Source organism: Myodes glareolus, chromosome 16 (assembly GCF_982192425.1).
Source record: "Myodes glareolus chromosome 16, mMyoGla1.1, whole genome shotgun sequence".
Classification (NCBI taxonomy): Eukaryota; Metazoa; Chordata; class Mammalia; order Rodentia; family Cricetidae; genus Myodes; species Myodes glareolus.
Window position 1 is genome coordinate 26,997,855 of NC_142041.1, and position 15,460 is coordinate 27,013,314.

Genomic DNA, 15,460 nt, shown 5'->3' on the forward strand with positions numbered 1-15,460 from the left:
AGCAGTCGAGAGCAGTAGCTGCCGGGCTCAGTTCCCAGCACCTGCACCGAGACTCGGAGCCATCAGGAAGTCCACTCCTAGATAATCGAGTGTCCTACTCTGCCCTGCAAGGGCACCAGCAGCCACCTGGTACAGACAAACCTGCAGAGGGAACACCCACACCATACAACAATAAGAAAAAGAATAAATTTAAAGTCTCATCTAATTTAGTCCTTGTTTTACCCTGGAAGTAGCATAGGTTTGCAACCACATAAATACTGGAGACAGGTACAGGAACAGAAGTAAAACAGGAAATCCCAGCAGTCTGCCCAAGGCATGATATGGCTTCCTAATTTTAAAACTATTTCCTAATTCTGCTTGTTTATTTTTGGTATTTTTCAAAAAGAAAATAGCAACCTTATATGGAGTTAACAGAAGTCAAAGTAATCAATGGGCTTGAAATAGAGCATAGAAAATGTACATAATTATTAAAAATCAACTCTGGACTTTAGATGGCAGACCATCTAAAGCAAACACCTGCAATGTGCCACCATTCTCTTTTGCTCCCATTGAAAGTATTTAATTACTGGTTCTGCATTAAAGCTGGGGTCTGAAATCTGGTTCACGATCATGGGACCCGTGTGAAATGCCATGACCCCCCCCAGGATGTACTGAGCTGTGTACTGAGTGTTCATTTCCATAGACCACCAGCTTGGCCATGTGACTTCCTCTCCGTGATGAGAAAGAACTACTTCTCTGAGAAAATAAAAGATAATGGTTTGCCAAACTCTAGGTGGTGCACTGAGTAATGTTTTAGGGAGGCCAAGAAGGAAAGACTGTGAGTACACAGACAGCCTGTGCCCATCCCGAGAGCAGACACACAGTGTACTCATCACAGAGAAAGGACACCCAGCAGTTTCTGACCTATTTAAAAGAAAGAAAATAAAATCACTAGCAGATAAGACAGGATCAAACTGACTTCTTCAGAGAGTGAGAAGGGAATGAAAATGAGACATTTAGCAGAACACTGAGGTCAAAAAGTGGGAATTAGGCTCTGCCCAGGTCAGAACGATTGTGAGTTTCCCTGGACATCCATGAGGAAGGCAGGAAGCCAGCAGTGGCCTCTTCTGTGTCAGTCGGCACCATCACGCTGCTGAGCGAACCCAGCACATAACGGACAAGAATAAACTGTGATCCATGAAGGACTATCAGGTAAGAACTTTTGATAATTCTCATGATTTCTAGAAACAATAATTCACACTGTGGCCTTCTCAGATGTACACAATTCATAATCATTACTATGAATCATAAGAATGTAGTCTGTGTTTGAACACCTGCTCTCATAAGAACATAATCCATAGAAACAGGGTCTGTGTGGACACCAGCTCTACGCCAGGTGCAGTAGACACTTGCCATGGATTTGCGCTAATCTTTCCAGCAGTTCCGAAGGAAGACATATAGGTATCCTTATACTATCTATGAAGAAGCTTATACTCAGAGAGGCTAAGAAAGTTGTGTGAGGTCACACAGCTAGCAATCTGCACAGTTGGGATTCCAGTAGTTGGTTTTTCCAGCTCCAAAGCCTTGCTGCACAGCTTGCAGGACAATTATAGGGTTTCTGAATACTAAATGTCCCTAGTTCTATAAAAGTCACAGAATAATAATGCAGTACATTCACCATAAAGCAAAAAGTTATACCAAGTGTTTAAGTAAAGCTGCATAAGCTTGCAAGTGACTTAACAACCTTCCAAACACACAGACCATCGCCCGCACACGGCACTGACAGACTGACAATGGTTCACAGCAATCACTCCATCGACACAGGTACACGTGTGCCCATCAGAATGCTGCAGCTTCAATTAGCTCAGTGTCAACCTCTTGTCATACTGCACTCCATCTCTTGTTAGTAAAGGCTGATGGAAGGGGGCAAGGGATCATGGCATAGTATTTCTTATAACTGCATATGAATGTACAATTATATCAAAATAAAACATTTTATTAAGAGAAAAGGGAACCACAACTTACAGCAAAGTTACTCTGAGCTGCATAGTGCAAGGGTGTGGCTCCTTGGCTGTCGGAAGGGATAGTTCCAGACTTGTTTCTTTCTAAAAGGAGATGGACAATCTGCGCATGGCCTGAGAACAGACACAAGTTAGTTATCTCGCACAAAGGGGTAAGTCCATTTTTAACCCATTTTAAGAAAAAGAAAGAAAAATTACTAGTACTCAGTAGCATTTAAAATGGTTTCAAACAGCTCCCAGTGCAGCCCCTTCCACTGTCTCCCCTGCACACTATGATGGGGTAGAAAGAAGGGAAAGCTGAGACACTGAAATCAAGGGGCTTCATTAGGGAGGAAAAGCACAGTGGTGATAAGTGCCGGGCTTAGGCACTGCCTCTTGGGCTTCTTGGCTTCACTGTCTACCAGGCTAAGGTTCTGCTGCTGAGGCCTCCGAACCATCCTACCATGACTCTCCCTTAGTCTTTTACTATCAAAGCACTGATTTCAAACTCCACAGTAGGAGGGAGCAGGTACTGTGAAGCGGCATGGGCTAGCAGTCTATAGTCTGAAAAAACTGGTTCTATGAAGGTGGAGCTCTACAAGCGGCCAAAGAATTATGTGCCTGTAAACCCTCACTTCAAGGCTCAGGCAAGAGGACTGAAAAACTGAGACCAGCCTGGGCTCCTGGGCAAGTGCTAGGATATCCTCTGGTAATCCTGTCTCAAAAACCACAACGGCACAGCACAGCACAGCACAACACAACACAACAAAGAGGGCTAGTAAACCTAGGAAGACCTTTTTTACTCTCTAACAGAGCATGTGCGGCACCAGGCAAGGAAGGAGATGCCATGGTGGAGGAGCCCTCTGAGCAAGGCTGCGCTGGGTGGAAGCAGGAAAAGGGACCTGTCTGGGGGTTGTGCTCATCGACTCGCCCCACACATGGGGTTTAAGGAGTCTTCCTAATCTAAATACAGGCCGGTGCCAATCCATGCAAAGAGCATCAATCTAAACACATCTCATTTTGTCTAAGGAGCAAAGAGGAAAATTCAGTAAAGACTCGAGGATAACACACTACAGGCAGGGAAGAAGGATGAAGAGCATACCTCAGGAGTGGTCTCAAGAAGGCCCAGAGCAAAGTCGAGAAATTGTTAGGCGTCTTCAAGTTAGTGCAGAAAGAGATGGCGTCTATGAAATGAGAGGGAGAAAGAACCCTAAGAAGGAAACAGGCTGCATGAAAACGTGATAGAAAGAATAAAAGGAAATAAAATGAAGTTAAAAGGAAAAATGGGAGGCAGATGAGAATGAAAATACTGTTGAAATGAGAACCTATGTAGCAGGAATAATAAAATCAGAATTTATAGAACAAAGCAAATTTAGTGAGGTGGAGGCAAATTTGTGAAGTGCATTCACATTCTAGAGGAAAAGGGTGAGATGAAAACACACTTTGAAAGGAACCCTAAATAACAATTATAAATATGACATAAAAGCTGCATGCAAGTATGAAATCACTTTAAAACAGATTGTGTGCAACTTAAGACCAAGATGCTAACAATAGTCAACCCTGACTGTGAGCACACACCAAAGGAGTAATGAGTTGGAAGGGCACAACTCACATCATATGCGGAAGGAACAGGAGAGGTCTTGTTCTTGACTCTTATGGATAAACATGACTTTGATGAGTTGAAAAGCCGTCACAACTGAACCCACACTGTCACCTTAACACCAGGCGAGAGCCGAAGCTCGAGCCGAAGCTGAGTGACATCATCACAAGGGGAAACAAAGCGGGCAGGAAAATATGAAGAAAAAAACACTCTGAAAATACTAGTAATATCTAAATAATAGAAAAATAATACTTTTTAATAAAATAATGACTATAAGTTATTAAACTACTTCATAAAAGAGAAAAAGTCCCAGGTTGTAATCCTTCAAATAATCTGACACAACCATACATACAAGACACATACCTACTCTCTCATCAAAAAAAGTGATCCCTGAAAGGTTACAAGACAGGTATAAAGAAAGAAAATCAAGTTCAAGGGCTGAATACAGTGTCAAATGAATGCCCTCCTTTGCCCACATAACTGTCATGAGTGTGAAGACAGGTTACATTATATTCATATCTTGTCAATGAATTTTCATTCCTTTGTAATAAAAGTAAAAACTTAAGATATAATGTTGAATTAAAAACCAGTATTTAATAGAGAATTAGTTTATGTTACCACATCTAAAGCATGCAACAGCAGGAGCCAGGTTATGAAATAATTGAGCATATCAATTAGGGAGGAGGGAGCCCACAGGAGATGTGGAGGCACAGGACTTTCCACTGATCTTCTGACTTAGAGCAGAACATACCTAGTAAGGCTGCCCAGTGGAGTGGGGTTCGAAATAAGTTATCATAGGATGTTATGTTGCAGCTTTCATAGGAGGTCAAGACATCCACCACCGTCAGGTTTCCATCGGCGACCGCGAAGTGAAGAGGTGTGCGGCCTTCGTAGTCTTGCCAGTTCAATAGAGACTCTGTTGGGGCAGCATCCTATTTTAAAGAGCCAGAGATTTCAGACACATGTGGAATCCTCAATAAATAATATGTGGCATGTACATTAACTATTTCTTAAAACCTCCACATTTTCTACAGGCACAAATAAAACTGTGCATTGAGTGTATGGGCTAAATCTTTAACAATTAACTTTCCTGTTTATTAATAATATGGACCCACCATGCCTGCATTATAAAGGTACAACACTTTGCTTAATGTGCTTTTGTATCTGTTGTGAATCAGGCTAAAGTTGTGTGTGTGTTTTTTTTTTTTACTTATATACACATGTAGTCATCCATAAACAACATACATTTTATACATGTGCTTTGGATATTTACATTGTGGAAGCACATGCAATCTCTTTGGCAACTTTTTCTTACACTATACTTGTGGGCATATTTGTTGATTCTAGTTCATTTGTTTTTTTGTTTGTTTGTTTTTCGAGACAGGGTTTCATCTGTAGTTTTTTTAGCCTGTCCTAGAACTAGCTCTTGTAGATCAGGCTGGCCTCGAACTCTCAGAGTTCCGCCTGCCTCTGCCTCCCAAGTGCTGGGATTAAAGGCGTGCACCACCAACACCCGGCTGTAGTTCATTTGTTAAACTGGGATTTAGTTGTCCATTTTTCTCCTGAGAAATAGTTATGCTATTTCCATTTTTTTTCACAATTACGGATAATGTTGCAAAGACATTTCCTTCACATATTTCTTCTTGCAGCACAATGTGTGAGATTTTTCTCTTTGCTACACATGGAAAGAGGCATTGCTGGCTGAAGGATTTTTGCACTTTCCACTGCAGACTGTCAAGCTGCTCTCCAAATGCTTGGACCAATGAACACACCCGTGACAATATGTGTTTATTTCCCACATGCTGGCACAGATTAATCATTGGTATTGTCAAGCTTCCTACATGTTATTTCTATAATGAGGCTGATAGACATTTCCCTGATGTTTAATTTGAAGCGTTTTTATGAATGAGGCTGAAAAATTTACTCCTCTGTTTATGGTATTCTGTTTTATTTCTCTGTGAGTCAACAGTTCACCACACTCACCCTTTTGCCGGATCTTCAGAGCAGACATTACAGTCATAGCACCCTGAACGCACCTGATTTCATCTGTAAGCTTCTAAAGTCTCTCTTTGACATTAAAAGCCTAATTTCCAAGCCGCCAAGGACACTACCAACGCAGGACTCTTTTATTTCTGCTTCCTGGAACAGCTTCAGCTAAGGAGTTTCCTCACCCAGTATTTCTTCTGAGGTTAGGTCATACCTAGAGCCAAGTCCTGGTGCTTCAATTTGACTCTCTGAAGGGCCATCCCAGGCTTGCAGCATCCTATGCAGTCAGCTCATTTTACCAACTAAGGGCCCAAGGTGAGTCCAACCTGGGGCCAAGAGCAACATATGTCCTAGGACTGCTGCAAATGCAGCCAGCCCCTCCCAAAATAAAATGTATGTTTATTTAAAATATTATGAGATTTGTTTATTTATTTGTTTATATATGTATGTATGCATTGCAACTCAATTATAAGGTTCTTGATCATTAACCTTTAGATGACAGTGACGTCAAGGTTGGACGTGCCTAGGTTCTCAAAGTAAGGCATGTTTACATGAGGTCATGATCTATGAAATTGGTAAGTCAATAAAATGTGCTGGAAAGTGAGCAGGAATAAAAACCATCAGAATGACCAGGATGGTCTGGGCACTGGATGACTTGAGCATGTGTAGAGCACCACTACTAAGATGAAATGTTCCATGGGCAGACAACTGACTGGCCTCAGCTGAAGAGAGACTGAGTGAACTGAGATGGGACTATAAAAGCAAATTAGGAGACATGATGTATAAAATGAAAAAGGCCCAAATACTTATATATGACTGGAGACACAAAAGGCAAGAGCAGAGAAGGCAAACAGGTAACAGCTATTAGTTTTCTAAGAGTAAGATTCAATAATCAGAATATAAAGCAAACGGAATTTTTATCATCTTTTTACATTCATTGTGCGGGTGCATGTGTATAGGAATTTACACATATATGTATGTAGTGTGTGCCATGGTGCATGTATGGAGATCAGAGGACAACCTGTGTTCTCTTCTACACATATGTGAGTTCTCACGATCTAACTCAGGTCTTCGGGCTTGGGGACAAGCTGCCTTTACCCACTGAGCCACCTTTCTGGCCCTAATATCATTCTGAGATAGCTCCAAAAAGGGTCTATTTGTTTATTTACTTTTATTGAGACAGGGTTTTATACAGCTCAGGTGGCCTTAAATTACAAACTCCTGATCTTCCTGCCTGCAACCCATGTGCTGGGATCGCAGGCCTGTGCTCCTTGCCCAGAAAACAGGATTCTTTCTCTAATTCTGGAAGAACTCAGAAGAGCACACTAGACACACCGCAATGGAGCTGTAGAATAAAATACAGAGAACTATGAACAGCCTGAATACAAAGGCAGATCACCTTACAAAGGATTGACCATTAAGTCAGCACAGACTTGACTTACAAGAACAATGGAAAAGGCAGAAAGCTGTAAAACAGTGTGAAACAAACAACAGAAAAATAAATATCTAGGACTGTGCACAAAGAAAGCTAGTTTTCAAGAGCAAGAGAGCAACAAAGAAAGAAATCAAGGTTATAAGTTTGAGAAAGCAGGAGATGGGGGACGTACAGGAAGCACTGGAGGAGCAAAGGGGAGAGGCGTGATGTAGCTACAGAAGAAAAGTTATAAAGAACTGCATTCTTAACAACTAAAAGACATTCTGAACTGGAGGTGAGGCTCAGCTGGCAGGGTGCTTGCCTAGTGTGTGCAACACCCTGCATGTGATGCCCAGCACCACATAAATTAGGTATTGGTGGCACGAGCTATAATTCCAGGACTTGGGAGGTAGAGGCCGGAGGGTCAGAAGTTCAAGGTGATCCTCAGCTACATAACGAGTTTGATGCCAACCTTAGCTACATGAGACTCTGTCATAGAACAAAAAGAAAACAACAGTTCATCATCAGTATGTCTATAGAAATGAAAGTTCTAAGAACTATACATTAGGATTGAAGAAGAATGATAAGAAAAATCGGAGACTCAAGGAGGGGGATGAAGCTGGAAGGTGGCTCAGTGAGCAATGTGCTCTCCACCCGTGGGACCAGCCTGAGAGACAAGTGTGCACTCAACAATGCTGCAAGGAGGTGAAGAGCTATCGGCACTTTCCCATCAGAAATGGAGACGCAGAGTCTGGAGTTTGCCCTGTTGGTTTTTGGTTTTGCTTTGGCCCACTATTTCCTCACCATGACCTCTTTCCACCCAGTAATGCATAATCTGTGCCACTGTATGTGGTAAGCATGTGATCTGACTTTTTATTATGATTTTACAGGGGGTTAATAGTCAAGAGGGTCCCACTGAGTCTCCGAAGAGACTATGGACTTTTAAACAGTGTTGAGACTGTCACAGACTGTAGGGACTTGTGAAGTTGGACTGAATTCATTATTTGCATTATGATGTAGCTACAAGCCTAAGCCAGGGAGTGGAATGTGGTGGTTTGAATAGGAATGGTTTCCATAGGTTTGAATGCTTGGTAACCAGGGAGTGGCATTATTAGTAGGTGTGGCCTTGTTGGAGGAAGTATGTCACTGGAGGTGCCTCTGAGGTTTCAAAATGCTTAAGCCAGGCAGGCCCAGTGACTCTCTCTGCTTGCTGCCTGCAGATCTGGATGCAGAACGCTCAGCTGCTCTCCAGGACCATGTCTACCTGCATGCCACCATGCTCCAGGCCATGCTTCCCACCATGCTGATAACGGACTAAACCTCTGAAACTATAAGCGACCCCCCAATTAAATGATTTCCTCTATAAGAATTGTCATGGTCATGGTGTCTCTTTACAGCAATAGAACTAAGACATCAGTCAAACAAGAGAACCCTGAGTGTTGAGTTTGGATCCCCAGAATCCACAAGAAAGCTGGGTATGCTTGTTGGTTCCTGGCTGCTCAGCTCCGAAAATAATCACACAGAAACTATATTATTTAAATCACTGTTTGGCCCATTAGCTCTAGCTTCTTATTGGCTAACTCTTACATCCTTTTTTTTTTTTTTGAGACAAGGTTTCTCTGTAGCTTTGTTGTGTGTCCTGCAACTAGCTTTTGTAGACCAGGCTGGCCTCGAATTCACAGAGATTCGCCTGCCTCTGCCTCCCAAGGGCTGGGATTAAAGGCATGTGCCACCATGGCCTGGCAACTCTTACATCTTAATTTAACCCATCTCCATTAATCTGTGCATCACCACAAGGTCGTGGCCTACCAGCAAAGTTTCAGTGTGTCTGTCTCTGGCAGCAGCTCCATGGCTTCCCTCTGACTCCACCTCTTTTCTCCCAGCATTCAGCTTAGTTTTCCCCACTTACCTCTATTCCCTGTGCAAGTCCAAGATGGTTTTCTTTATTAATTAACCAATCGTATTCACAACATACAGAGGGGAATCCCACATCAATGTGTGGTAGCCTGCCTTTAATCCCAGAGCATGGGAGGAGAGATCAAATCCCTGCAGCACACTAGCTAGCTGGATTAGCCCAAACTATGAGCTGGGGCTTCCACAAGAGACCTGGCCTCAGACAGTAGAGTGGAAAACAATGGGGAAAGACACCTGACATCAATCCCTGACCTCCATACATAAACGGACATGAACATGTACTCTCACACCCATGCCAACACACTTATCAATACATGCATGCATAGCAATACACACATATACAAAAGAGAAAAAAGTAGAGAGAGAAATTAGTGAATGTGTACAGCAAGCATTGTATACACAAGATAAGACTACTTCTTAGAGTCTAGTTTGTATATTAAGAGTCAGCAGGGGGCTGGGGACGTGTTTTGGTTGATAAAGGACCCAAGGTCAACTCCCAGAACCCTTGTAAAAGGTCAGTATTGGCTGCGAGTGCTTCTAACCCCAGCACTGGAGAATAGACACTTAGATCCTGAGAGCTTGCTGGACAGCCAGCTTAGTGAAGCAGCGAGTTTCAGGTTCAGTAAGAAACCCTGGGTGCTACAGGAAAATCCCAATGTCTGGTTTGGGCCTTGCTATAGACACCCATTGGTGTGTACACCTGAAGACTAATGCACACTCAGCACACATGTAAACACCCTCCACTTCATACAACACACACACACACACACACAACATCCATATACATATTCACATGTACACATATATGCACACACAGCCCACTTTACATAACACATACATACAACCTCCCCATATTCACACGCACACACCCTCACTTCATATAACACATACACACAACCCACACATATACACATTCACGTGCATGATATAGATATGAATAATTTGCATTGGTATGGAATTTAAGGTCAATTTTGTTATATGTATATGTATTTCTGATCTTGATTAAGGTACTATGATTGTGTAGTTCATTTAAAAATGTAATGTATAATTAGGAAATATAGGTTGTTAATGGATAATCATCGATAATAGTCAAGCTTGTAGTCATGTTAATTAGATTTTCTCGATATATAGAGATATATTTCAGTTAGATAGGCATTCTTCATATCTTTCAAAGACTACAGAATATGGCATTTAATGTTTTAATAACTAGGGTTTTCATGACAATGAGACACATCTGCTCCTGGCAGCACCAATCTACTTCAAGAGGAAGATGGGCATTGAAGAGGCTCCTTATGGAGCTTGATAGCCATTTGGGCAAGAAACTGCTCTTACCTGGACTGATGCATAAACTGGACACAAAGAACCCACAGAGAGAGGACTGCTAAACTTTGCCTAAAGGTGAGATGGTCTTTTGGGGTTCCTGATTTATGAAAGAGTCTGCAAAACATTCTGCAGGACACAGCAGATAGTGACTGAACTGTCTTTGGGATTTCCTGCTTCATGGAAATGTCTGCTGGATACTATGGGTCTGAAGACCGAAGATGGATGCCCCAACGGTACAAAGGAACTTTGGGTGACTGTAGAGGCATCGAGATGTCTCTGTCATTTCTAGAGTTTTGGAAGTTGCTTACTTCTTGTTTACTTAGGTAATATATCCTTCTGGAGTCTTTGATGGAGTTGAAGAATGGTTAGTTATAGTTATAGTTTCCATTATTATGATAAAGATAAAATAGATATAAATATTGTAACTGTAATTCTTGCTTTAGAACTGTTTTGCTATATGTAATTTTACTATGTTAAAATGAAAGTCTTTCTTTTTTGTTTAAACAGAAAAAGGGGAAATGATGTAGGAGAGTCTTATGTATTTCTGTTGCTTTCATTGGCTAATTAATAAAGAAACTGCTTGGTCTGATAGGTCAGAACATAGGTGGGAGTAGACAGAACAGAATGCTGGGAAGAAGGGAAGTGAGGCAGTCGCCATGACTCTCCTCTCTGAGACAGCCGCAGGTTAGAATCCTCCCGGTAATCCACCACCTCGTGGTGCTACACAGATTATTAGAAATGGGTTAACCAAGATGTGAGAGTTAGCCAATAAGAGGCTGAAACTAATGGGCCAAGCAGTGTTTAAAAGAATACAGTTTCCATGTAATTATTTCAGATAAAGCTAGTCGGGAGCCAGGTGGTGGGACACAGCCCGCTGCTCCTTTTAGAGAATAGAGCTCCAACATGGTAACTAAATTCACTTAAAAAACTGAGAGAGATTAAAAATAAGGGAAAGAGAATTTAACACAGATTTTGCTGTTTGCTAGGACGTGCTGTAGAGATATTTCCTGTTTCAGCATTAGCGGCAGAAAAAAAGCTGCACCATTTTAAACCATGGCTTCCTGGGCCCTGCCACCAGTGCAAACTCCCGCTATGGAGCATTTCTGGGCCCAGATGATTGTGTTCCCACTTCGGCTGGGGATCAGGAGGAAAATACTCTGGGACCATGCCTGCTCTCCCCACCTGGGCAGACTGTGGGACCAGGCTTAGGCAGACGGGAGAGCATGGAGGATTTCTGCCGCCATCCAGAGAGACGTTTCCAGGCTGTGCAGTGCTCTGCGCATCAGATTTGGCTGTTACTTGGATGAGAAGAGTTTCTGTGCTGCATGCTCAGTCTCAGAATTAAACTGTTGAGTGCAGCTCCAATGTGGACCTGCTGCTACCAAGAAACCATGCGCAATGCTGTCATTTATGTTGGGCGCCATCTGTAACATGAGGGCCAGCTGTGGGGATTTCTGTCTCCCCCAGTACCCCACAGCTGGCAAGTCCCAAAGAAAATCACACACAGGACTCCTTAAATTATAAAGCTGATTGCCCCATTAGGTCAGGCTACTTATTAGTTCTTATGACTTATCTTAACCCATTATTCTGATCTATGTTAGCCATATGGCTTGGTATCTTTTTCAGCTGTCAGCTCACATGTTGTTTCTTAAGTGGTCTGGGCAGGAATGGCGGAGCGAGCTTCCTGCTTCCCAGAATATTCCTGTTCTCATCGCCCCACCTCTACTTCCTGTCTGGTTGGCCCACCTATACTTCCTGCCTGGCCAATCTCTGTGTGATTGATTTTCTCTGGGACTTGCTGGCTGTGGGGTACCGAGTGGGAACAGATACCCCAACAAGCTGGCCCTCATGTTACAGATGGCACCCAGATGTGGATAACTGAATCTACAGAAAGCCTGAGAAAGCTTGGGAAAGAATAGAGTAAAGCACGTTTTCTTGGTGGCAGCAATTTCTTGGGTCTGCTCTGCTTGCTAGAGGCAAGCAAGCACTCTCATCTAAGAGAGGCTTCCTGACTCAGCTTTAGCTGCAAAACCCTGCAGTCTTTTAAGAGGTCCTGCCATGAAACACTTAAACAGTGTTGATGAAAAGCTGAAGGCATGCTTTTCGGTTTTCAGCCGTAGCAGGAAAAAAAAAACTGCGCTGTTTTAAAATGCGGCTTTCTGGCTGTCCTTCCAGGGCAATCTCTGACTCTTTCAGGCAAACAGTTTGACTGAGAGTGGTCTGTGAGCAGAATGCTGAAGCTTGCTTGCTGGCAGGGACCTTGAAATGCCATAGAGTGGTGGCAGTGAACACAGCTCTGGCTGGTGTCTCAGCCATGAGGCTGGAAAGCTAAGGAATGGGCTGGATCTAACTGTCAAAGCCATGCCTTTAGTCCTACCCATTATAGACTCCTGTGGTCAGAAAAAGAGATATACAGTAAAGAGAGATTCAAAGACAAAGAAAACCTCTAAATGGTTTACAGTGTGTTAAAAATATATGCAGGAAAAGTTAAAGTTCTTAAAGTAAAAAGAAAGAGAGTAGTTGGGTGTGGTGGTACACACCTTTAATCCCAATGCCTGGGAGGCAGAGACAGACAGATCTCTGTGAGTTCAAGGTATGGTAGCAAACACATTTAATCCCAGCAATGGGGAGGCAGAGACAGAGGGATCTCTGTGAGTTCAAGGACAGCCTGGTTTACAGAGTTATTCCAGGACAAAGATATATACAGAGAACCTGTCTCAAAAAGCCAAAAGTTAAAAGTAAAAATAAAAGAAATAGAGGTTGAAATAAAGCTGCACAAAGATGGAAAATAATCAGATAATCTTGATACTGTATGCTATTATTCTCTCTTTGAATTGTTTGATTGCTGAGGAAGGAGCAACAGCTGCTAAAAGACTTTTGTTTATAAATGCTGCTAAATTAATCCAAGATAGGTATTTTAAAAATACTTTGACTTCAAAGTTGAAGTCAAAAGGTATGCTACTTTGGAGAAGAGATTTTGCTTTTGTTTCCACAGAAAATGAGAGGCTGTGGATTCATTCTATGTTAAGAAAAATCAGGTTCGATAAAGTAAGACCACCTGAGAAATCTCCGGTAGGAACAGATGGCCCAGATGACAGAGTTCTTCATCCAGAACAGGTTCAAGATTGATGCCTGAGATGATCAAGACTCACAGGATACTCCAGTCAGAACTTGATTATAACTTTAAATTTTCTTTAAGTCCCCATAAGATCATCAGCGCCCCCAACCAGCAGGAAGTAGCCTGGAATACTACGCCCACATTCCCAAAAAAGGGACTATGGATATTTTCCTTTGTTTTTTTTTTTTAAAAGAAGGGGAAGTGGTGCGGAAGAATTATCTGTATTCTGTAAATTATGTATTTTAATAAAATGCTGATTGGCCAGGCAGGAAGTATAGGTGGGCCAACCAGACAGGAAGTAGAGGCGGGGTGATGAGAACAGGAATATTCTGGGAAGCAGGAAGCTCGCTCTGCCATTCCTGCCCAGATCACTGAAGAAGCAACATGTGAGCTGACAGCTGAAAAAGGTACCAAGCCATATGGCTAACATAGATCAGAATAATGGGTTAAGATAAGTCATAAGAACTAATAAGTAGCCTGACCTAAAGGGCCAATCAGTTTTATAACTTATGGAGTCCTGTGTGTGATTTTCTTTGGGACTTGCCAGCTGTGGGGTACTGGGGGAGACAGAAATTCCCACAGCTGGCTCTCATGTTACACGTGCATACATACTCATATACAAAATGAAAAATCAAAGGATTAAATATAAGTAGAAGGCAAACAGGGAATGAGAAATACGCCCTCTGGGACCAGTTGGTGGTGGAGCAGTTGGTCATAGGAAATCTCAGTGTGGAGTAGCAGTCATTGTGATGCTCTTTTTGGAGTATGAGTCCACATGTTGATATTTTTGCTTCATAATCGCCTGTCTCTCATATTTATGCTTTTGTATCTATTATATTATTTTTTTCTGAAAAGGGCTTTTGGGGTCTAGCACAGCATCCTACTTACCAGAATGCATCTCACTGTGTGCACAGCACTCGGGTCTTTATGGTTGGCTGCCCAGTGGAGTGGGATCTTGCCTTCGATGTCAGGAATCCCAATGTTGGAGTCATGCTTGATGAGCAGCTTCGCATGCTCTGGGTTGTTGTAGTATGCGCTCCAGTGCAAAGCTGTTTGCTGCAAGGTAGAGAAGTGCTCAAAAAGGCAACCTCAGCATCCCGCTCTTCTAGAACATCTCCTATAAGACAGGCATGGTGTAAGAGTCACCAGGACACTCTCTCAGAACCTGTCCAGCCTACCACCAATAGACCCCTCTCCTCATCACTATATCCTGGACCACAACTCTGGCAGAAGCCCCCAGCTTTACCAGTGTCACATTGGCACCCGAAATCTCAGGAAAGACTCCCACCTACAGACCACCAACATTCCCAAAGAGCCCACCCAGTTTATCCCTAATAGCCTCCTCTCCTCATTAGCATATCCACAACTCCAGAGGAAGCACCCTGCTCTACCAGATACCAGAACTCCATCCCCCAACTTGGTTAGAGACCCTTTACTCAACCACAAGCCATTCAAGCCAGAAGATCAGAGAGGAAACAGAAACCAATGGGGGAAAAGTAGCCATTCGACAAAGACAAACTCAGAAGTTGGTACCTAAACCTATACCCCAAACCCAGATGCCTAGACACCAGTGTAAAAACACAATCAACAACAGCCAGGGCACTATGTCACCACCTGAGTCCAGCCATCCTACTACAAGCTGCCCTGAATATTCCAACACATCTGAAACACAAGAAAACAACCTTAAAACAAACTTTATAAAGATTATAAAGGTCCTTAATGAAAAACTCCCTTAAATAAATCAAGGAAAAGACAATCAAAATATTGGAGGAAAAGAATAAACCATTTAAAGAAAGCCAAGAAAAAACAAACAGTTGAAGGAAATGAATAAATGTGTTCAAGACTAAAAACAAAATAGAAGGAATAAGGAAAACACAAACTGAAGGAATTCTGGAGATGGAAAACCTCGGTAAGCAAATAGAAACTACAGACACAAGCAGCACAAAACACAAGATATGGAAGACAGAATCTTAGGCACTGAAAATACAGTAGAAGAAATAGATACATTGGTCAAAGAAAATGTTAAAACTAAAAATTTCCTGACACAAAACATTAAGAAAATCTGGGACACTATGAGAAAACCAAACCCAAGAATGAAAACAGAGGAAATAAATAACTATCCCAGC

The 15,460-nt window shown here is 42.4% G+C and overlaps 1 protein-coding gene across 3 annotated transcripts in view; it reads right to left on the minus strand.

Moving 5' to 3' along the window:
* Invs (inversin) overlaps positions 1-15,460 on the minus strand; it is a 160,992-nt gene that overhangs the window by 42,736 nt on the left and 102,796 nt on the right. For all 3 annotated transcript variants that reach the window (XM_087897127.1, XM_087897129.1, XM_087897128.1), the window contains 3 exons: positions 14,223-14,390; positions 4,331-4,511; positions 2,005-2,114 (listed from right to left, as the gene is read on the minus strand). In XM_087897127.1, the coding sequence (XP_087753253.1) occupies positions 2,005-2,114; positions 4,331-4,511; positions 14,223-14,390 (459 nt within the window). The remainder of the gene's footprint in view (positions 1-2,004; positions 2,115-4,330; positions 4,512-14,222; positions 14,391-15,460) is intronic.